The 24,321-nt window shown below is 42.0% G+C and overlaps 1 protein-coding gene across 1 annotated transcript; it reads left to right on the forward strand.

The window, feature by feature from the left end:
- The first annotated feature begins 366 nt into the window (after window positions 1-366).
- LOC135254749 (calcium uniporter protein, mitochondrial-like) lies at window positions 367-20,287 on the forward strand. The gene is made up of 8 exons (XM_064335197.1): window positions 367-717; window positions 15,896-15,965; window positions 16,198-16,368; window positions 16,985-17,089; window positions 17,414-17,574; window positions 18,553-18,756; window positions 19,151-19,267; window positions 19,447-20,287. The coding sequence occupies exons 1-8, from the start codon at window positions 607-609 to the stop codon at window positions 19,522-19,524; spliced, it is 1,017 nt and encodes a 338-aa protein (XP_064191267.1). The 5' UTR covers window positions 367-606; the 3' UTR covers window positions 19,525-20,287.
- The last annotated feature ends 4,034 nt before the right edge of the window (window positions 20,288-24,321 follow it).

The following is a 24,321-nucleotide window of genomic DNA, read 5'->3' on the forward strand; positions in this document are numbered from 1 at the left end:
ACCCATAAATTACATTGCTAAATGTAATTCTGATAATGGAAGACTCGCCAACGTTAAACCCGCAAAACCGGAGAATGGTTACGCCAATAGGCTACTTAGCATTATTATTTTGTTTTTCTTAAATGATGAGGTATGTTTGAAAATTATAACCGGTAACATAATTGCAGGTAATAACACACTTCAACTGTTGACTTATAACAATACAGCTGGAAGAAAAAAAAACAGTTTCTTATTAAAGAATGATCTGAAACGAAACTAAACAAAGGAACACGTAGCTACTTTTGTAGAGTCCCGACTGACTGACACAGAACACCCCATCCCCTTTTATCACAGAGCGCGTCTATGCCTTTTACTGTTGTATCCACCAATAGGATGGTCTGAGCACGCGGGGCGATGCTTAGCTGGTTGCAAAGAGGAAATGTTTTGCTGTGCTTAGGCTGCGCCTTGTGCTTCAACCGTCGACGCAGCAGTAGCCTACAGTTTCATTGGGAAAAACGTGGTTTAAATGAAATCTTCCAAACCGCGAGGTCTGAAATCCGACAATTCACTTTTTGCGTCGCGTGCATTATGCTACTAGCTCTTCTGCGGGCGGATTAATTTGCTGCGATGGTTTCGTTGGGAAGGGTTGTCAAACTATCCGCTGGAGTTCTCCGATGTTCTCTACCGTACTACACCGGTGCTAGAAACTCGACAAGACCAATTCAACTACTTTCAAAGGTAAGTTAGCGCACTTGTTGATAATACTGAAGGAGGACAACAGACCGTGCACGTAGCATATACGTGTTTACTTTCTCCATAAGACCCCGTGCCTGATCTGTGCTGAGCTGAAAGGGACCTGAGCTGAAATAGCCTAGGCTATTTTGATTTGCATGCCTTCACCGGTTTATAGCCAACCCCCAAATGTACGTATGTAGACAGCATTATGATTGCTGTTAGCAGTTCGTTTAGCAGAAATTAAATATTAGTTTAAACATATTCATGAAGACCATTCTATTCATCCATTCCCTTCACAATGATAAAGTCAGAGGAAGTCACGGTAGATGAACCCCCGAACATAGTAGTTTGACAGTTTTTCTTAACATGGTTTCTGGAAGTTTGAGTCCTCAGGGTAGACTAGCCCGGCTGGTTTGCCGTGACAGGGACATTGGGCGTGTGCAGAAATGAACTGGTGTAGGCACAGGGCGTATTTTGTGCTCTTTGACCGCGGCGTTTTCTTATCAGTCAAGTAGCCTATAACTCCAAAATGGATGTTGGCCTTCGCACAGTGGAGGAATGCTGTTATGACTACTTCAGAGTTTCTCATCCAGGGATGTATGGTACGAGGAAAGCGATTCGTGAATTACTTGATATCGGTGCTTTTACGCCGTCATGGTAAACACTGCACTGCGTTCGTTGATTTCCCATTTGTCCCAGTTTCATAAAGGGAGAATCCTCGGTAGATAAATTCCTCATACACGGATGGAGAATCACCGTGTGTAGCGGTTATGTGCTTCACCTAGGAGACTGCACTTCTGAAAATGCTGATCTGCGCAGCCTCCATCTCACCCACACAGTCGTAAAAGCTCAGTTATTGGGCTGTCCACAGAATTCGGAACTAACAGTTACAGGACTATAGCAATCGCTTCATTTGTGGAATTTGCCGATTACATAAGAGAACATAGGGTCCAGAGAGAACACGAGCTTAGTTTTGTAGACGGATAATTTTTCTGTTTCATGCAAAACTGGGAAAACCTGAAATGTCCAAAACGCATAAACGAGCGGTTCTCTTCTGGGGGTTTGCCTCTACTCTACTGTCTTGTGCAAGTTGCCAGTTTAAGCCAAGCATTTTCCTTTGCTTAGGATTCAGCGTTTCTAGAGGAATTATAATAGACTCATTAGTTTTAATTATACCAATACAAGGTTGGGGATGGTATTAAGTGCTATTATTAGCTGGGCACAGATGTTTCAGTTTTGCATCAAGACGTAGAAAAATAGTTCGGACCTTTTAAAGGACCGAATTGCCCAAGAAGAAAAAAAAAACTATATAATTATTATCCTATGTCCTTTAAAGAAATCACACGAATGAAGGTTTTTCTGGCCACCTAGATACTTGTGACCAGTTCAGCGAGCACAATATTCTGTGAATAGCCAGTATGTGGTGATGGGGGAGGAGCAGAGGCAGAGAGTTAGTCCTCTCTGTCTGCTCTCAGGGCCGCCAGCTGTCTTCCAGGGTTAATTACAGGGTTAAGACAGGCTGCACAATATCCATGCATTGGTTTGCAGTTGATGTATAAGCGTAGTTGTCATTTAAACAAGTGAACCACCTTTCCGGTTTCGCAACAGTGCGTGGATATTTCACTGTGTGACGTATTACTAGTATTTTTCCTAACCCAGTTTAGTCCCCAAAGCCTGGGAGAGCTTCAGGGGCATAGATGACATCCGTTTTTACATGTAGCAATGGGGGACTGAGGTTTCTTAAAACTAAAAAGGGGCAGTGCTACATTATTCTACATTATTAGAGCTGCATTGACTCACTCACTTGAATCATTGTGTTTTGCAGTAAGAAGCTTCTTTGTTGCGAACGCAGCTTGGACTGAGTTCAGCATTAAACAGGTTTTTTTTTGTTGTTGCTGTGGTCCACCTTCAACTCCGTGCTCTGTAATGGAAGCTGCATGCCTATGTTTCTGTTTGGCTGTCATATCAACACACAATAGATAGCAGCGATGTTGTTTTTTTCCTGGAAGCATTTCAACATGGCTTCTGAAGTTTGGATGTTCACTACTGCGTGAAAAAAGATAAAGGAAACTGATACACCCCATGGTGGCAGTGATTAACCGAAATATTTGGTAATTATCGTTGCAGTTTATTTTGCAGCCCTATCACACCAAACCCTTGTCAGCAGCCCAGTTAACCTCCCTCGGCAATTGGACATTCATTACAGCAACACATTGTTTAAAGAGCAGTGTGCAATGTTTTTTCAGTGTTTTTCCAAGCATTCCTGACTTATCCTATTGTGCTCTGTGTGATTCGGTTGAAATTTAAAAATGGGCTCCCCAGTTCCGATCATCAGACCGTAAACTGTTCCCAAAAGAAACGGCATGTGATCCGGAATTTTCAATTATTCCATAACCTCAAGCTCAGTCTCTGTGTTCGTGTTCACAGTCATGGACTAGGTTTACAAAAAATGGAAGGCCAATATGCAGTGAAGTCCTTCAGTTTCTGTACTTAATACGGCTAAATTTCAGGCGACATAAACAAACCCCTAAATTCAAGTGACAATAATGAGTTTCAGGCCTGATTGATACACTCCACGGTGCTAGCACCAGTGGTTCTCAACTCGGGCCAGAAAGGGCTGGTGTGGGTGCAGGCTTTTGTTCCAACCAAGCAGTTACACACCTGATTCTACTAATCAAGGTCCTTAGTAAAGACTCCAAAGGTTGATTAGTAGAATCAGGTGTGTACCTGCTTGGTTGGAACAAAAGCCTGCACCCACACCGGCCCTTTCTGACCCGAGTTGAGAACCACTGATCTAAACCATCAGTGCTATTTCGAGCTTCAGGGCTCAGGGTTGATTAGCTCATTGACCGATGTCAAATTGCCATGATTTGTTATTGTGCAGTCACAGTCTCTTCATTGTTTTTACTGCAACAGCGTGAAAAAAATAGTTAATTGATGGTGTTTGGATAGAGAACTGAAAAGTATTTGAAAAATTAAATATGCATTTTACGCTTCGTTTTTACTCTCTTCTATGATTTGGTTTCCTGATACTGCGTGCTAAAGCAGTTTAAGACAGAGACTAAGCAGGACTGCATTTTTGATTTTACAGCAGCATGGGAATGGGAATGCTAAGCTTAGCTTTATTAAATCAAATCAGTCATCATTCTCCTTCTCTCTGTAATTAACTCATGGATCATTTCAAAGCATTTTATTATGTGTGCCAGATGCGCAGTGATAAGGAAAAAAAATGGGTCGGTTTTCATTCACTGACGCGTGATGAGGTTTCACAAAGAACAGGTGGGAATTGGCCCTCGGAGCTGAGTTGGTGTGGAAGAGTGATTCTAATTGGTATGTGGGGCGTGAGTGGACCACTCCTGAATTAGAACAGTCTCCTTCGGGAGAAGTCCGGCATTCGGAGTGATGATGTAGCCGACCCAGAACTAGCATACCCAGAGCTAGTCAGTGAGAAAGTGTAAAGTTTAATTGCATCACACAAGGTCCCAGAGTCCTGCAGAAGTTCTGGGAAAAGAAAATGAAATTTTTTGCTTTTGGGAGTTAAGTTGGGTGGGTTCTAGAAGAGGGAATATGTCTGAAGTATCTTGCATTTGTCAAAAATAATGGTGGGCAAAAATGTGATCAAAAAGCTAAGGCTACATGTCTTAATCAAATTGTAATCATTTACACTCAATTTAACGAGGCTATGCAATGCCCAGAGCTACATAACAATGTATAGTGGAGGTGGTTTTGATTTCTAGGCAAGTAAAAAGGGTTTAATGATAAGCTGATATATGTCTGGCCATCATCTACTGCACTGGATCCAAGACTGTGTCTTGGGAGCAGTAGAGGCTGTAATAGCTTTCAGTAAAAAAAAATGCAGGCCTTGAAAATTTCTGTTTTTTTGCCAGTTCCACCTGTGTTCAACATAAACTGACATTATTAATAGTTGCTAATAAAAGAGACACACCGTAAAGTTCATCAGAGTGCTAATGTGGCAGTTAAATAGCAATACCAGTACAGCTCAGCACAGTCAACTTTAAGACAGCTATTGCTCAGCTCTAGTAAAAATAGCCAAAATAGCAAACGTGTAGCTAATGGTTGCTACTGGCTAGACAGCTACCTGCTGGCGTGTTGTATCTTGTGAATGGTCGTTCCAACATGCATTCATGCTATTCTTTACTCGGTAATATTAGGCTACACTAAACTGTTACTAAACTGTCCAGCACGCTGTTATAATTGGATAACGCACTTGTTTGTGCCTTTAAGTCACTAATATGAGACAGGTGTGAAGTTAACAATGTAAGCTTAACATGCTAGCAGTGATGTGGGATGATGCATTTTGGCTAGTTGGTTAAGTAGCAAGTTGGTTAGTTTGCCAAGTGTCAATTATCTAATGAGGTAGTCCACTAAGTAATCTCATTTGATCTGATATGAAAAATATGATCTGTTGTGGTGGCTTATGTGAATTTTTTACAACAAAAACATGAACGCATCATGCACCTTGAAATCAGTTCAACAGCCAAGACTGTTGTTGTTGTGACAGTCGGCCAGAGACCATATTTTGTTGTCTCAGTCTGTCTCCTAGCTGATTACGCCCTCGGAACATAGACGTCTACACAGGTTTGGCAGCACAGTTTGTTCTTCTGAATGAATGACACGGCATGCTGCAGTGATCCAACTTCTGTGGGCCTGAGGTGGTTGGCGAGATAACGGCGTACCACACTTGCCACTGAATTTCATAGCTCACTGCACCTGTATGCGCTACTTCAGTTGAGTGCATGCAGTGATTTTGACATGCATGCACTGTAAACAGATTGGCAGATGGATTGGTTTCTTTTAAAATATTTTAAAATATTTTATAACATAATTGAAAGCGGGGTCACTAGTTCACTGGCTAGGCCTAAATGAGATTACGTTATGTTGATATAGCCTTGATTAAAAAAGAAAAAAAAAAAAATCCATATTTATGTTGATGTCTTCGCAGCTCCATGTAATCACGCTGAGAGCTAAACATCCCTCCCCCTCCTTGTCGTTTCAGGAACGGCAGGTGAGAGTCACTGAGCGGTGACTGTGTATTGATCACTTGGAGTTCAGCGGCCAGTGCTGCACCAGTAATGTTGATGAGTGAGGTGAAATTAAAGGCCCATGAGAGCTATTCAGTAATGGATGAAAAGAGGTCCATACAGATATGTCTATGAATGGCTTAGCCTTTTCTCTCTCTTAACTGTTCAATTAGAGTAAAACAGCCCTCTTGGTGATTAAATGGCACTATGAATAAGCAAGTTGTGGAGGTGCTGACAGCTCAAAATCAATAGATGGGAGTGGATAGGTGAGAAACAAGTATGCCTGTAGTCTTATCGTAATTGTAGATATTCAATGGACTACTGCTAGAGACTCCCTCTCTTTGGGTTGCGATGTTTGCTGATGTCTGTCTCCTGATTGTCCTGTTTAGTATATTATGTGACAAATTTAACTGGGCATGATCACTTTAATGCCAATAATTTTAAAATAGGCTGAAAATTTAGTATTTGATGGTTGATGTTACTGCCTGTTTCCCAAATATCTTTACATTAATGGGACTTAATGTGTTTAGTACATCGCAGGGGACTAGTGAATAACTATTCAAAAGAACGGACTGGTGTATTCAGAAATGAAGAAGTTACTACAGTGGGTAGCTAAATAAAACAAGTACTGTGATGGAGAGCTTGTGAGTGCTGGCATGTAGGTCACAGCTCTGCAGTTCCCACAATGCATTGCATGGATCTGTCAAGCCCAATAAGAATATTATCATCTTTGCTGTCATATTATACTGCCCTGCTACAGTTATGACCTTTATTATTGTAAAAATATTCAGGACTCAATAGGCCTAAAGATTATGCGAATATTAGGCCTATATTGAACATGATCGCAGTAGGTAGTGCAATTAGGCTAATGATGATATGCACTTTATCAGTATTATAATATACTCTCAATGGACATGTGATGCATTCATATGTGCTGTCAGTTGTCTGTTTGCCTCGGCTTTTTGTCTGAATTGCTGTGGTGCAGTCCATTTCATTAGTGCGATCCTGAGCGTTCGCGCCGGGGTCTGCCTGCGAGGAGCCGTTGAGCGGCGGGGTTGGCGTGATTTATGAGGAGCCATCACCCCGCACCCTCTCTGTCCTCTCCCGAAACAAATACCGCCATACAAATCATTTTCTCTGGGGTGGGGGGGGGGGGGGGGTTGGGTAATTCACCTTCGATCCCCACGGCGCCTTTGGCCGTTCGCACACGCGCGCGTTTTAGATGCATGGCTTTCCCTCGTCTCCCAGAGGCGCACCTACCTGCGATTAATCTCCTCGCCGTGCCGCGGTACCTGTCCCCTCCATCGTGACGTTGATTAAACTGGAGGCTCCCGCAATAACGGGGCTGTCGGAGAGGGCCCCCGATCCGGCGGGGGGCGGGGCGGGGGGGGGGGGGGGGCTATTTCTGTGACGGACAGGGCTCATAATGGCGCGGCCCGCGGAATACCGAGGCCATTCGTCTCGATGACGGCCGACGTCTCCGCTCCAGTCCCATTAGTGGGTCTTTTACCCGTGTTTCCATAGCGCCGTCCGCTAAAACCTCTCTGCTTACCAGTCACCCTTTTGGAAAGGGTGGTTATCAGACGTGTGTAAGGACGGTCCCCAGGTAGCGGTAGCTACATTTAAGTAAATGTTAGCTTTTTTTCCCCGCCTGTGTGAGTATATGTGTGAATGTCACGCAAGGTCTGTGTGGCAGTCGGCTACGTGCTGCGCATGTCGATTAGCTCGGATCGGCTGCCTGTGATTATATGGCCGATGAGGCCTAACGCCACTCCATTTCCACTGCGCTCCTGGGGGTCGCAATCCCTCAGACGTGCCATCGGGACCATGGCCATTTCCAGTCTCTTTGAGAGCAATGCTGAAGCCACATTTTGCAGCAGCGAAATGGTCGCTGCTGGCTGCTTATCCCCGCCATTATGTTGAGAGCACACATTGCGGGCTATGGTGTGTGGAAATGTGTGAACTGTGTGGCTTGTCCCTAATTGGTTGTTGCGCTGATTTCAGCTTGTTGGAATTACCGTATCACAATTTTGGTTTTGTCTATTGCTTTAATATATTGGTCACTAACAAATGTTGGGCGATGTAGCTTGAACAGCTTGAAAGTGATATAGAAAAACTTGAAGCATTTTAACATCTGTGTCTATTCAGTGTCTCTGCCTCGTGTCAGGAGGTTGCCATAGTCTACAGTTAGGCTATACCTATGGTCCACATATTATCCTCTGGTCTGTTCAGGATCTCTACATGCAGAAAATAATAGGATAAGTCTCAATGTTCATTTGTGCAGAAGCTAATGAACTCCAACAGTGACAAGAATGTCGTTTCTGAATAGCCTAAATGCTATTGGCTTGTAATGGGCAAGCACTTCAGACGAAAGGCAAATGTTTTTTTTTAACATGGTAGGCCGTGGCACTGCTTGGTAAACAATGCAGGGTTTACTCTGTGGTACAGTTTTAAAAGGCTGTCACCTTTTTATGTGTTCACAACCTTTTAGTGACATCGTAGCCGATGAGTTCAACAGCCATTATTTACACTGGCTTGGATTCCACCACACCTTAAAGTGTCTGTGGGTTTTATTTCATTCTATTATCCTGCGGGTAGGCCTATAGCACTACCCGTTAGGGGTGGTGCTGAATACAAATACCATTTTCGCCAATGCTCGAATATGTTTTCTCCTCCCGAATTTATCCAGTATTATTATGATTCTGATCTTTTTTCCTATTTCTGATGCCATCCACTCAGAAGTCAGCACCAGTTTCTCAATTAGACACACATACACACACACCTGCAGGGAGACAGCGAGTGAGAGTATCCTTTATTTCAAGAAAATAGTTTTGCAATCTATGATTTCATCTTTCAAAAATCAAATTAGGGTGTTACTGGTGCATAAATCAATGCTGTAGGCTAATGCTGGATACGTCTGATGCCGCTGCTAGCTCCTGTGCAGGAGCTTGTCTGCACAAAATACAACTTGGGGAAATTTGAGTAAGAACATGAAAGCTGAAGATGTATTCCACCCAGGGAAGCTTTTGGATGTTTTGTTTAATTTATGTAAGCCTATGCAAATCAAACATACAGGTAAAGTGGGGCTTCAACAAAGAGGGGAGAAAAAGTATTACCAAACAAAAAACAACAAAACATGTTAGTGTTAGGCTACATTCTGTAGTTTTTATTTCATTAGGAGTTTTTAGCATACAGTAGTTCAAAATGAAGATGAGGAACTAGCCTATTTTTTAAATTATATATATATATTTTTTTTTTTTTCAGTTTAAAATTGGCTTCGGTAGGGGTGGTGGTGGAGTTCATGCAGTTCATACTCTGCAGGTCAGAGTAAGGATGAGTAACTATGTTTTGATTTATAAATACATTTGCCTGTGTATGAAACTTGATTTGACTGTTTAACTCAGTGTTATGATAACCTGTTATGGATATATTGTTTATAGTTCATTGTTTGTTAGATTCGATTAAATTAGCCTACCTGTTGTTAAACTGCATTATTATTGATGTCATTGTAAAACCATTACTTTAATGCTTAAATATCTTGGTTCTTTTTGTAACTGCTTTATAAACTGAATAATGCATTAAATATGTATTCGATATTGGTTAAAGATAAAGTAATGTTGCAAAAATAATAAATGGATCATTTTATTTTTTAGATTTTGCATGCACCAAAGCACATCCAGTTCATTTTACTGTACAGTCGTAAAGTCTTAGAGCCCCACTCACCCACCTTCCCAAATCCCTTTCATCTACCTTTATTACTGTGTGTTAATTTGGTCATCATTTATTCTTTGGCACTGAAATTCTGTTGTGTTTGTGTAATTGTGTTTATGCTTGCATCAGTGGTGGATATGCTTGGGCAAACATTGGATAGAATGGTAATGACCAAGAAAATTAGCCTACTCTGTGTGTGTGTGTTTGTGTGAGTGTGTTTGTGTGGGTGGGGACATGTGGCCATGTGATGTAGTATCTCATCAGAGGGTATAACTGTACCTATTTGTTAAGCCTGTCATGTTAATCAAGCAAACACACCCTTGCCTGACACCCCTGAATAGAAATATGAATAATGCATAAGATGAATTAAATAGTGGGGCTCCATTTCACAACATCGCTACTGATGTGTGAAACGTGTAATAAAATGTCCGCAGTGCCCCAGTGAGTTACTGTTCCGTGTCAGAAAAAGTCAGATGTTTGCCGTGGCCAGATGCGCATTTCACAACACTGGGCCTCCCACACCGGCCAAGCAACTTCCTCTGAAGCAGTTCGATCAGGGAGCAAGCTGGCTCTCGTTGGAAGCATTCCAGCCAACGCCACGGTGGCTTGAGGCCATCTCTGGATTCCTCTGAGCCACACCCACTCCCAGACGGGAATGCGCTGTACCATTGTGCGCACACAGACAGCCTTTCTCTTAGGCGACTTACAATTTACAGGATATGCGAACTCTTTCCCGTGTTGGGAGCGAGCGAGCGCTAAGGGAACAACGGAAGGCGTGTCTTTTTGAAGCCTGACACTGAGGTTTTTTTTTTTCTCCTCCTTTTAGAACGGCGTGCAGACAGATGTTTTATAGGCATCAGTAAAACGGTGTGCGGTGTTACACACTCCGATGCCCATCGCTGAAAATGCGCTGATGAAGTATGCCTTGGGTATTGGCTCAAAGCAAAACCTATTTTTTCAGTCGTAAGGCAGAATGTAGCCTATTTGTTACAGTACATTGGGCAATACACTGTGTACACAATGGAGTTTTTTCTAGAAGAATTGGAAAAAAAAAAAGGGAGAAAATGAACTAATTCCATGACACCAGGAAACAGGAACAGAAACACCCTAAAGTTTGTAATGTACTATACCCATCAGCCCACTGGATAAGTCCAGAGTTTTTTTGTGCCTGAAGGTGGATCTTTATCCTGTTGTGGGCAGTGGCCAGAGTTTCTCAGCCAATAATGTAGGGGGTATGGACATTTTCTTGTGACGCAAGATGTTCCAGCAAGGGAGGATGAAAGGCCTCTTTGTAATGTTGTGGACGCATGCACATTATGGCTGCATTGTGTGATTTAAGCTATTTCAGAATCATGTCTCATTTTGTTTCTGTATGTTCACATTAAAAATGTTTCTTTCCAGCTGGGTTACACTGCTCTGTATTTTGGCTGTTTGATTTTGGCAAAAATAAAATCAGCAGTGATTTACAACTCTAAAGTCAGTATTGTTTTGCCGTCCAATTTTGGGTATCCGTACTCTTGTCTAGAACCCTCTAGCCTGCATCCAGCATGGATGCAGTTTAGATACACTGCCCATTGCAGGAGGCCCAAGTATTTTTTTCAATCTATTATTAATTGTAACATTCAACTGTTATAGCTTAATGTATGTAATTTGTCCTATGTAAGCATTACTGTCTAGAAAGTTATGTTCAGTAATCTATTTAATGGCCTTTATAGTCTCTTGGGTCAGGTTTTACCATGGAATGTATTGTGGAAAGAATGAGTTTATTGGCCTGGTGGGTTTTTCAGGTTGCTGATGTTACAGAATTATTCAGCTGTTGTTCCTGGGCAGGGAATGCAGGAAAACAGCTGGAAACAAAATGAAGAAAATGTAAGCCTATCTGCAGTGGAAAAATGCTGTGGATGCACTGATGAGTGTAAAACTTGCCATGTCTTGCCTCCATAAAATGCCACTTCTAGTCTTTCAGTAACTACAGCACCTGCTTACTTGGTCCATGCTCTTATACAGATTATCTGCTATTTATCCACCCTCTATTGCCAGGTCTTATTCCTGTGTGTTTGACTCTTCTGTTCTACCCTTCTGTGTTCCACTCTTGTGTTCTACCCCTCCGTGTTCCACTCTCCTGATCTACCCTTCTGTGTTTTACCTTCCTCTTCTACCCGTCCTGTTCAGATATGGCAAAGTGATGTTCCAAGCTAACTTTTCCTTTTTTGACACCATTTTGTTTTTCTTTGCTAGGTGAGCCTGTGTAATACACCAAGAGTTCGTTTGTGAAGGTGAAATGGGTGGGAACTGAATAGTGTGCGAATCGGGCGTGGTGGGAACACACCGTAACTGCGTTTGTGAAAGACGTGGTCTCGGTAAATCAGTGCCTGAAGGGAAGGGTGTAACAACTGAAACTGAAGGCAATGACCAACACATAGATGTGTCATTGGAATAATTATTGGTAGCAGTATGTTATACATTTTATTATACTATTTTAGATGAGACTTTTATTTGGTGCTGTACCGAAGGCCTTGGCTTCCCCTCAGGAAGGACTGCAGTGGCAATAGTGTACTATTTCGTACGTCGCTTTGGATAAAAGCGTCTGCCAAATAAATGTAATGTAATGTAATGAAAAAAAAAGCTTTTATCAGTCAGCCAGCTGTTGAACGTGCACTCATGACATGCGCATTGCCACATAAAATCGTGTTCTTTCTGAGGAGAGACAAATAGCACGACTCTTACTTGGGAAAAATGTGAAAACCCTAATTTTCCAAAACATCCTAATTCTTTCATTGTGTTACTGCGCTGAACAATCAGTGAGAAGAATTGCAGGAAATCTGAAGGTCCCCATGTCCTCTTGCAGTAACCCACTCTGCATATAGGATAGATTTTCTACAATGATTTTTTAAAACTGGTGACAACCTCAGGGCTTTTCAGAAGCTTGAAGTTGAAGGCTACATACACTTCGGCAGATGAAGCTCAAACAGGCGATTCTGAATTGCCACGCGCAATGTATATTTTCAGTTTTAAACAGCTTAGGCAATTTTATTTAATACGTTCAATTTAACAGGCTAGTTAGTTTATAGCTGTTCAGATGGAAGCTTTCAGTCGTTGATGCTGTTTTTGTGCTCAGTTATATGTTGGGATTTGAAATGGGCATAGAAGCAGCCGTAAAAGTTTACTGACAGCGACGAGTTAGGATGAAGGAGCTGCCTGATCAGCAGAAAAACTATATGAGAGAATGTAAAAAGAAATTGAGAATCTGAGTTTATTTGGGGAGGCGAATGTATGATCCATACATTTTTTTATTCAGCTGGCAGTTGTCCAGGGAACCCCATTGAAAATGATTGTTAGCAACACAGAACATTCAGAATTACAATGAATAGGCCTTCCTAAAATCCCATTTATTAGGATATTTTCAGTGGAGAAAAACCACACGTGGGTGTGTTAGCTGAATCATAATACTCACATTTGAATCTTATTGGGTACGTAGTTAGCAAATGGAAATGAATTCTGTTGTTATGGAATGCACACATGGCTGACTTCATGTGCCTCATGTGGTTGTCCATAACAGCACAGCTGTGGCAGTCAATGTTCCCCTCATTATGCGGACTGATTATAGTCTAGACCGTGATCCGCTCAGCAGTCAGGATGGACAAGTTGAGGCCAGCCTGCACTGCTTTTGAAATCACTCTGAGAACTGAAAAGCCTGTTATTGTGTCCCTGCACACAAAATACAGAGAGCGTATAATTTACTGGAATTCTTGTGCCTTTTATATAGTATTTTTACACATGCATACGGTGCTTTATTACTTGCAGTGTCTAGTACAGAAAATGTGTAAAGCAAGATAGTAATGGCTTAGTTAACACTGAATTCTGTGTTGCAAATGTTCAGTTTTCAGCATCTAAGCCTATTTGGTAAAAATCTGGGTTGAATAGGGAACGTTTAGTTATCGTTATCAATTAATTAGGGTTTTGTAAAGATGCACAATTTAAATGACTTCAAACCAATGTTTTTCATAGTTACACATATTGCACATTACTTGAGAGTTTGAAATGGTGACTTGAAATTTGATGAGGAAGTTAAGTTTACAGGTGTAAAATTATGCTTGGGTTTTTGAGTTGGGTATTAACAATGGGGTTTTTTTTAATACCAAAAAGCATTTCTTTAGCCTACTTGAGGCACATTCTAGGCCTATACATTGGTAAGATTGTGTGAAACATTTCAAAATACACTCATTCAAAAATGAGTCTAAATTGAAACAATTTGTTAATATCAGGAATTAAGATTAATTATCCAGTTAATAGATATAATTACACTTGCATTACTTATACTGCTCAAAAAATAATAAAAAAAGGTAACCGCAGTCACAAAACACACTGCGTTATTAAAAATGATGAATATTTAGATCTAATCTAACTAATTTGCCTAGTTTTAAGCATATTCATTCAGTATTTGGATTCAGAACTTGGATGATACATTCTTGGCACTGAGAGCTGTTAACTCTCTGTTTTACGTGTGTTCATTTAAGAATGTCTAGAACATAAATATTTAATTCTTAAAGACATTTAGTCACTCAGATAGAGAATGGCAACCTAGGATGACCTCACTACATTACTGAAAGGCCTTGTTCCTCACAGTGGCTTAAATGTACTTTACTGAAATGCACTTGACCCTGACTGAGGCTAGAACATTCCTTTCTGTAATGCACCTTTCCCTTACTGGAGGCAAGATATAGCTTACTTCACCTGTCTGAGGCAAAATTTATACCCAACCATTACTGAAGTACTGATTCTTTTCCAAGCACCATAACCTCACCTGATAGGCAGGATTATTGCAATGGCATAAAATGGCAAGAGGAAGTTTCTGCCATACTGCAGGCATCTGTGAAGAGAAAAAGAGAAACTTGCGTCTGATTTTTGTAGTGGGTGAATTGGCTCGACTAAATGTTTGAATCAGCCTTCTTCTTGAATTTATGTAAGTGAAGCAATTTGCTTAATTGCCTTATTCAAGATTTTATCACCTGGCCACTGTGTGTTTACGAGGCATTTTGCGCGTCAGAGTTTGTGCTTTGAATTGTCTGTCTGCTAACGGTGAGTCTGTTTCCTTTCGACACGCGGACAGCACAAGGAATCGGGTCAGCTCCGGACATCTTAAGAGACTCATAACTTGACAGGCTCAGTTTAACAGCAAAGCAAATGGGGTGTCTTGAGCTAATGTTATCGATTCAGCTTTTGGACCAGAGGTTACCCATTATATAGACGGTACATTAGAGCCAAACTGCTGCCATCCGTTGGAATCGAAATTAACTACACTGAATCTTACTGCCTTCTTTCTTTGGTTCGATTTTTTCTGACCGTAAAGCCTCTAGCCTACCTTTCATTTCATTGTGAAATGGAGATCATATGGCTTGCGCCTGAGTAGAACACAGAATCGCCAGTGTGGCAGGCATCCAATGTCTTCTCGATACCAGAGAGCCTCACTCTGTGTTCATGGAGGCCTGGTCTGAGATGTTACAGCAGGTGGTGCTGATTAAGTGGGCGGGTGGGCGTGGCTGGGGGGGTGGACTTGGTCTCATCTTGTCAGACGGCCAGCCCACCCCCTCGAGGGTGTAGAAACTAGAAACAGGAGAGTAGAGCACAGAAGGGAAGAACAGGGTAGTGGAACATGGAGGGGTAGAATAAAGAGTGGAACACGGTGACCTCGTAACGGCATGAAAATGTGTTTAGTTTATCTCACGGAGTTATGGATGCTCTTGTACGCGTCAACATGCAACACACTGGCCTCTGTTGTAAAAAAACTGGAGTAAATAAAGCTGGATTTATTTCTTCTAACTAGCTATAGCTACCACTTCACAGTACTGAATAAAGGGCAACAAATATTCCCTTTCGTCTTAAATGTTTGCTATTACAAATACTGCACAATCTTGCTTTCTTTGATTAAAAGCAGCATCTTTCCCCGAAGGGTGCATCAACAAAATTAGCTGTATACTGGCCTGTTGCCGTCGATTCAATCAGTACATCAACTTTGGCACCAAGAAAAACACTTTGACTGGCCTGACTTTAAGTATACAGTAATGGGTACAGTTGCAAATTTCTCAGGAAGTTTGTCAGAAGCACCACACCCACCCAAGGCTTTATTTAACAGTTAGGCTACTTTTTAAGAGAAACTATATATTCACCCGTGATTTGAAAAAATGAAATAGCATTGGGATTTGACAGCGTTCCATTCAAATATAATCCCGTTCTAAAGTACCCCTCAACTTGCCCACTTAGGTCCCACGGGATCTGCATAAGTTATGGCAGAATAATGCTGTATTATGGTCAGAGCATTGCGATTCAATTTCATTTTGGATAGCCTTACTGTCCATTAATGATTTTTTTCAGGAGGAGGTTTTAGTCGTTATTGATGTAAAATCACATTTTCTCTGCTTATGTTTTAGATCCAGTCCAAACAGCTCCAGTGGGGACATCAAAGCGTTCTCTTCTGCAGCACAACAGCGCCCTCCAATGGTACATTTGTCATTATGCTCCGTCTCTGTGCTGTCAGTTATTCCTCTGCCTGATTGGCTGATGGGTGGGTTTTAAGGTAGAAACCCAGGGTATCCAGTCGTCTGAGAACTCCTCTCTAGAGGTCAATTGCATCTGCGGTCCTCATGTCCTGTTCAAAAATGATATATTTTGTATATTAATTCACTGCGTGAAAGTTAATTTCATGTATTATGTTTGCTCTCTTATGCCGTAGATACTTCCATCAGGTATAAATTTGGCCGCCCCGTGCTGACCATCCCGCTGCCCTCCAGGAAGGAGGACTGCCTGTTCTTCCTGCGGCCCATGCTCATGAGCGTGGGTGACCTCATCCAGGACATCCAGCGTGAGGACGCGGGCGTGTCTTCCGCCACCGTGTTCACCGCAGGTACTGCCTCCGTTTGCCACACAAACCGGCGTTCTTTGCCGTGCTGCCACGCTCGGTGTGCGCACTGTGCTGAGGGTAGTGCTGCTCCACCCGCTGCCACCGCGCCCATCAGACTCTTAGTGCAGGGCTGCCCGACCCTGTTCCCGGAGATCTGTAGGTTTTCATTTCAACCCTAATTTGGCACACCACACTACTAATCAGCAGCTCAATGAGAATGTCGAACGAGGTGTGCTTTGTTAGGGTTGGAATGAAAACCTAAAGGATGGTAGATCTCCTGGAACAGGGTTGGACTGGCCTACCCTGGTGTATGTAAGGCAAGTAGAAGTTTCATTGGGTCTGAGTCGATTTCTCAGTTAAGCTTAATGGGCGACTCATGAATTTGACAGCAGTGGGGTTCAGGAACTGGCCTTTTATAGCCAGAGGGCTAGCAGGCTTATATCCTTGGCAGAGACGGCATTTGACTAAAAGGTACTTTCCTTGAATAGCTTTATTAAATATGCATGCAGTACACAGCTGGACGGTTTGTAAAAATGACTGATTAATTGAACGGTTCCTTGCCTGGCTAATTGATCGCCGCCAATCCCGTCTGTGTTTTCGGTCGCCGTCCACCCCGCAGACGGACAGCGGGTGTCTTGCACAACGTCGTTGGACACTCTGCTCGACAAAGACTTCCGGCTGGTCATCAACGATGTCACCTACAACGTCCACTCTCCAAGGCCAGGTGAAGGCAGTATGGGGCGGCAGTGTAGCATAGTGGGTCAGGAACTGGGCTTGTAGCCGAAAGGTCATTGGTTTGATTCCTGGGTAGGACATTGTTGTACCCTTGACCAAGGTGTGTAATGTAAATGCTATGTAAAACGTTGTGTCAAGTCACGCCCGATAAGAGCGTCTGCTAAATGCCTGTAATGTAATGCAAAAGGGCCCGATTCTTACCTCTCCACACCTGAACCTACCTTCAGAGTCAGGACAAACGAACCAGCTCTCGACCTCCCGCTCCGAGCCCGGCCTGTTAACTTGTTCCTGCGTTTTGCAACCCTTGTCTCAGAAAAAGCGTCCAGCGAGCACGTGATGGAGGCGGACGACATGAAGACTGTCATCCACATGATGCACATGGCCATGAACCTCCCGGGTCATCACCTGCTCAAGGAGAAGGAGCTGCTGGAGAAAATTGATCAGCTCAAGCAGGAGCTGTCGCCTTTGGAGACGGTAGGATATTTCACCCCCTGCATTGTCCAAGTGTACAGTGCAGTACAGTGCCACCTCCCTCCACCATGACAAATAACATGGGTGGACACAATGTAAGGTAACGGGCGGTAATCATTCTGAACTGGATAGTGATTGCCTTTTCCCTCCATTTATCTATTCTGCCAGAATGTGAATGGCTTTCTAAAGAGAACATGGGCCTGTCGTATTTTAATTCTGAGACAGCCTGGCAGAGAGCCCTCGATACATCTGTGTTTGGACCTGTGACAGGCAAGCAATAACTGAATCTGTCAGTACTGGGAAGTAATAATTCACAATTTGAACTGTGAGGGAGGATTTTCTTTATTATTTTAAATAACTTCAGTCTTTTCTGTCTTCTTTTCTATCCCTACTTTGGGATGCTTGGTTTGTTGGTCTGTCCCACCACTGCAGTGTCCTCTGTTAATTTGGAAGGGTGCACAATACAAGTACTTTTATATTGTCCTTGTGTAGTCAGCCATTGCTTTTCTACATTTTTCAGTTTGGGTAATGTTGATAATGCACATAAAAGCTGGTTTCACCACTCCAGATTTCATAGATGTGAAGTTAGCATTCATCACGTGTGTCACATTGAATGTTGTTGTTGTTGCTTTGGTGGATACATCATTCATAATTTGGTTTGATTAGTGACATGCTTTACCAGTCCAGTGTGGATTTCTTCATTTGTCTATCTTAGTGTGTTTAAACGTGTCTGCGTGTATGTGTGCGTGCATGTTTGTATGTGTGTGTTTATGTGTGCATGTATGTGCCTGCGTCTGTGTGTGTGTGCATCTGTGTGCGTGTGTGTATGTGTGCGTGTGTGGGTCTGTGTGTGTGTGTGTGTGTGTGTCTGTGTGTGTGTGTGTGTGTGTGTGTGTGTGTGTGTGCGTCTGTGTGTGTGGGTGTGTGCGTGTGTGTGTTTGTGTATGTATGTATGTGTGTGTGTGTGTGTGCATTGAGCAGGTGAAAGCCACGCTCGCACACAGGGCAGATTCCTCCACTACCAGGGCGCTGTGGGTGGGCATGGCCCTGCTGTCCGTGCAGGGCGGGGCGCTGGGCTGGCTGACCTGGTGGGTCTACTCCTGGGATGTCATGGAGCCCGTCACCTACTTCATCACCTACGGCACCAGCATAGGGGTCTTCGCTTACTTTGTCCTCACCAAGCAGGTCAGTGTCCACTCTGACATTAACCTGCAGTAAAGCTTTAGGAACTCTGTGTGGGTTCTGTGTCTACATTGTACACAAACTGACTTCACTTTTATTACGTTTGTCTGAGTCCTTCCTCACACTGTAAACTTGGCCTGGTACTCTGAGCCAAACCAAATCACCAGGTCAGCAGAATGCCTAATGTCCTGATGCCTAACAGAAGCAACAGATGTGCTTTTCCTCAAATAATTTGCAGAATGTCGCAGTGGGACTAAGAGCTGTTTGTCTCTTAGCGTAGCTGGGGCTTCATCAGCTAATGGGCCCTTTGCTCCCCAGTCTGTGTCCCTGCACTGTAGTGCAGTTTAGGCCGCTACGAGAATCGCCTGACACTGACAGCCGAGTTTCTTTTCCACAGGACTATGTTTATCCTGACGCCAAAGACAGGCAGTTCCTGCATTACTTCTACAAAGGGGCCAAGAGGCAGCGCTTTGACGTACAGAGATACAATCAGCTGAGAGGTGAACTGACTCAGGTATGCCACTCTCGCAGGCGATAGAATCCCTCATTCAGGTGTTGTATTTTCACTGGTGGTAGAGTCTTCGGCTTCAGGTGTAGTACTGTGAGAATCGTTGGCTGAGGTATAGTGCTGTCACAGATGATGGGAACTCTCACTTTCCGCTCAGTAATGAGGCTTGCTCTCTGCGTCCTCAGGTGCAGGAGGATTTGAGAAGACTGAAGAAACCCATCCAACAGCAACTGCCTTTGGAACAGATCTTACCCAAGGAGTGAGGAGTGAACACACACACACAGTGTCACACACATAAAAACTCTCTCTCACACACACTCTCTCTCACACACACTCTCAGACACAAACACAGCCATACACACAGCCAAGGATTTAATGACAGGACTTCCTCCACCATGTTCAGTTTTGATAATGGTGCCTTTTTTTAACGTCTCCTCAATATTATTTGAATACCTCCGATATACAGCCAAAAACTCATTGTCATGAACATAGTTGGGGCAGAACACTTAAATCATGAATATCATGGACCGTATACTGACTTTCATATCATGACTGTTGCCCAGAGTAGCTATTCTATGGTATTAAGCAGCATAAAGTCATTGTGATCGCAGCCAGTGGGAAATGGGTTGCTAAGGATCAGTGGTCTTAGTGTTTACAGTCCATCTATGGACAATACGCTGTGGAGTGTCTTGACACCTCCAAACATGGTCTTCCTGTTTTCAAGGACTGCTCTGGTGAAATTAAGGAACCGTGAGGGAGTAAAGGAAGTGGACAAATTTTTGAATGCAAATCTCAATCTGAATTCTCATTTACAGTAGGCTAGAAATACGAATGAATTCTGCCCATCAGTCAAGGATAAAAACAAAGCATGTTCAGACCAGCAAGAAAGTATGACTTACTACTTGGGTACTACTACCTACTGTTAAACCAAGACAAGTTTAAAGGTAGTCCTGGGTACTTACTTTCTTTTAATAATGTTCTATGACCTTTCAGAACAATAAAGAATAAAGGAAGGAAACTGGACAACATGTAGTCTCTTTATTTAGTTCTCTTCACACCAAAGTTCACGGTCAATGCTTCATCTAAAAAACCTCACCCCTTACTCCCTGCCAAGGGCATATTTAGAATTTGAATCCCGGAATCCACTTTTGTGTTCTGCGGAATCATGTAAATATGATTTTTTTTGTCTCCCAATGATAGAAAATATTGCAAATAAATAGTGGGTTAAAAATACCCACTATTATACTCATCATCTAAAGTAACGTACGGCTTTGTTGTGAATTAGTACTTCAAGCATGATACCTCCTACATATGTAGTGTTTTCATTTGTTTATTTTATCCCATTGCATCCTTTGAACAAGGACACCTCATCAATCAAATGTGGAATGACTTCACAGACAGGTATTTCTTATACTAATGCACTCCTACAAATGTTTTAAATGGTTAAAAAACACTTACATTCTGGATTTAAGTTGCTCTTTACTAGCGCTTTTGATAAATGAATGCAATGCAAAGTAATATTAGAAATGAAATACTGAACTGTTCTGCTGAAAGGAAACATTGGAGAGATAACTGATGGGTGTGAAGGAGATTTAAAAACTGGTGCGTATCTGTTGAGATTTCAGTGCAGGACATTAAACTGCAGTCCCAAATCACAGAGCAGAATAATACATTTGAAGTGAAGTGGTGCCATCAGAAAGAATCAAATATTAACTCCAACTACTGGGTTCATACATTTTCCAGGACAAAGGTTGTATTTTTGTCGAGTTCCTTAAATGCTGTAGTCACGTTAACAATAAAAAAAAAAGATCTGTGTTTAGTGTTTTTTCTCAAAAATTCCCTTACTGCAACTTTACAAGGTCACAGTTTCTGCCATTTTTGTTTGGGGATGGCCTTGGGCAAAGAACAAAATGGAGTAAGAATATATCTCAAAACAACTTGTGCCAATACCTCATTTTAACCATGTTGGTCCTCAACTGCTTTAGATTCCAGTGCTTTGGAAGGTCAGGGACTGTATTCACATGCTCCTGCATTGAAATTCCATTATATTGTTGGGTTGAGAAGGAAAGGTCCAGCCTTGTCTTATAATAGAGAGGCAATAAAGTCTGGAAAAAAGTATTTACAGTGGACAATCTCCTCATTAACTAGAAAAGTAAAATGTCTCCCTTTTCCTGTTTCCTGTTCAGTCTAGGTCCATGGGAGTTGGAAGATTCATTACATTTATTTAGAAGATTCCAGCCAGTAATATATTGGTGTCTGACACAGTTATTCAGTCATCCCTTATTATATAGATGATAACAAGCAATGCTGAATATGACAGAAAACATCTTCCTATATGACTTGTAAAGTTAAATGTCATAATATGGATATAAACATGTTAAACCTTCAATACATTTTTGTTGTTTGAGATGTGTACTGTAACAAGCCTAAAGAAAAAGAAATGGCACAACACGGTATTGCCTGAAGAAGCCAAAATCTCAAGTTCACCAGAGGATTCAATAATACTAATAGAACTTGCATGGAATTGCTGGGGGAAAATATTAATCAACTGGAAAATGAATGTTTCGGGCTGGTGTTCGATGCACTTTCAGAACTGTAAAGGTAAAGGGGGCAGTTCCATCCAGAGGATACCCGTGCCTCACAACACTGTTTCATTCAGAAGCAAATCATTTCATCGGCCTCTTTTGCTCCTTCAGGCACAGTATTAATAGAAGACTTTCGTGTTTGTTTCTGCGTAGCTAAAATAATGGGGGATTGAATTACTTTGTCATTCCGGTGCCGTCAGCTGTCCACCACTTCTGCAGTCACTTGCGGCCAACACCCTCATTTCTGAACACTCCCAAAGCAAACCTGTGGGGTTTAACCAGTATGACGTTGACACAATTCTGAAATTCCTCAGTACAGGGTGTTTAAATCTTTCTAGACCAGCTCCAAACCCTACCTCCCAAAAATGGAAATACTGGAACAATGCATTTACAAACTGGGCCTAAAAGTACAATCTTAGCTGCCAGAATTAAAATGGGTGAAAAAGTTTCACTGGGGGAAACTCCTATTTTTCAGCATAATTTTATATGACTGAGAGCAAAAACACAAGGCAATAGTTTTCTCCATATGTGTTGGACAGGCTTTGGGTCAATTCTGAACTGAACTAACATTCAGAGGACACATTATCACACACAAGTGTAATTAAGTATGCAACTGGTCTTTAAAACCAAGGCCTTGTATTTACAGCAAACAGCAATATGGGTTATAATAAACAGGAGGTAGATATGCTTATAATTAGTAGCGGTGTGATGTAGAGACAAAAGACCTGGGCTTGAACATTTTAATCTCAGTACTGTGGTGTCCTTAAGCAAAGCACTTGCTTTAAAAATGTACTTGCCTGAAAATTGTAAGCTGTGCAGACTACTGGCCAGGAGTCTCATCTCATCTTACGTAAATACATTGTGAAATGCAATATAACTGCTAAAATGACTGCTGTCGTTGTAAAATTATCAATAACTAGAGAGTAAAGCACAATTTCAGTTGCATACATTGATACTTAAGATATGCAACAGGATGTTCATCTCCACCACACATAGAGCACTGGTATCTGACCAGGCTAAAGACAGGTGCATCTACTGGCCACTTCTTGAGAATGCCTCCTTCAGTGTGAGTAAAATGGAGGAGAAGCCTGCATGGGCATTGCCAACATATAGAAAGTATATGTTGGCAAGAGGATAGCGAGAGACCACCAAGCTCCTTAGGACAGATTTAAGCAAAGAGAGTGCATGAGGACACCAGGGATCTGAAGGAACGTAAAGACAGACTTGAGTCTCTAAATGCAACTATGCCGAATCACTGATGGAAGCAAATGGGGATTTTGTTAATGATCAACAAAATAATAAATGATTAACAAAGTATAGTCGTGAACAAATCAAAGAAAATAATCTGGCAGAGTTTCAAGATTCCATTCACAATAAATTGCAGTGGTCTTTTTTGTGTATTGCAATTTTACCAGCAGATGGCAGACCTACTTCCCATGATAAGGATTGGGAAAAGGTAAGTATCAATGTTCAAAAGGCTAGCTTTCTCTTAAAGTTGCTCATCTTTATCATAAATATTATTCTACTTTATCACAACACTTGGATTATCATTTTAGTAATATAAGGACTACAAAGGTACAAACAATGAACAGGCCAAGTTGAAGGCTAGGGTTGAAGGCTTGTAGCTTGGGCCAGGGCCGGAACGGTACAGTAATACCAGACAGACATCCCTCCGTGCATATAGTTACAGTTTAATGAAAATATTCTTGGCTGATTTAAACTCAAAAGTTATGTAAAGTAACTAATTCAAGGTGGTGGTAGTAGAAAGTTTAATTTGTATATGACAGTACCCCGGTCAGTCCCCTTTCTAAGGAAAGTTCTGTTTCTGCACAAATCTAGAGGACAGTCTAGTTTTAAATCTTTATTTAAATGACAACATAAATTATAAAGGTGCCTTTTCTGCTTCGGAGGATGAAAATGAACTGAAATGGGTAAATCCAAGAGTGGGTTCCGTTGTGACACATTGTGTGCCTGCTGGTCCATAAGTATGGGACATTCTGTTTACATGGTACGCTACAGTGTTCAGACATCTGAACCATTTAGAGGCACGAGTGAGCATTACTCTGTGCTCTGACCACTATACCACAGGTATCCTTGTATTAATGCCACAAACGTGTTCTTTATTTTCATTGTATAGCTAATCTAGGTATGTATTACATTTTGCAGTTAGGGTCACAAGAAAAGCATTTATTTTCCCAATTGTTCCTGTTTTATTTTGAACATTGTCAAATAGACCACAATTCAGTGAGCGAATACGAATCGGGATAGGGATAGTGTCAGGGGCGACACGGGAATGGACCCAAACGCAGAGTAAAAACACTCGAAATCCAAAGTAAACGCAACTAGGAGTGTAGCCTTTAATTAGTACTAAAGCAAAAGGTAACAAAAAAGAAACGCGCAGGGCAAGTCCAGAAACAAAGTAAAATTTTCAAAACTAAGGAACAGAGAAAAACCAACACTCCAAAAACATAAGAA

This window comes from Anguilla rostrata, chromosome 5 (genome assembly GCF_018555375.3).
Source record: "Anguilla rostrata isolate EN2019 chromosome 5, ASM1855537v3, whole genome shotgun sequence".
NCBI classification, from domain to species: domain Eukaryota; kingdom Metazoa; phylum Chordata; class Actinopteri; order Anguilliformes; family Anguillidae; genus Anguilla; species Anguilla rostrata.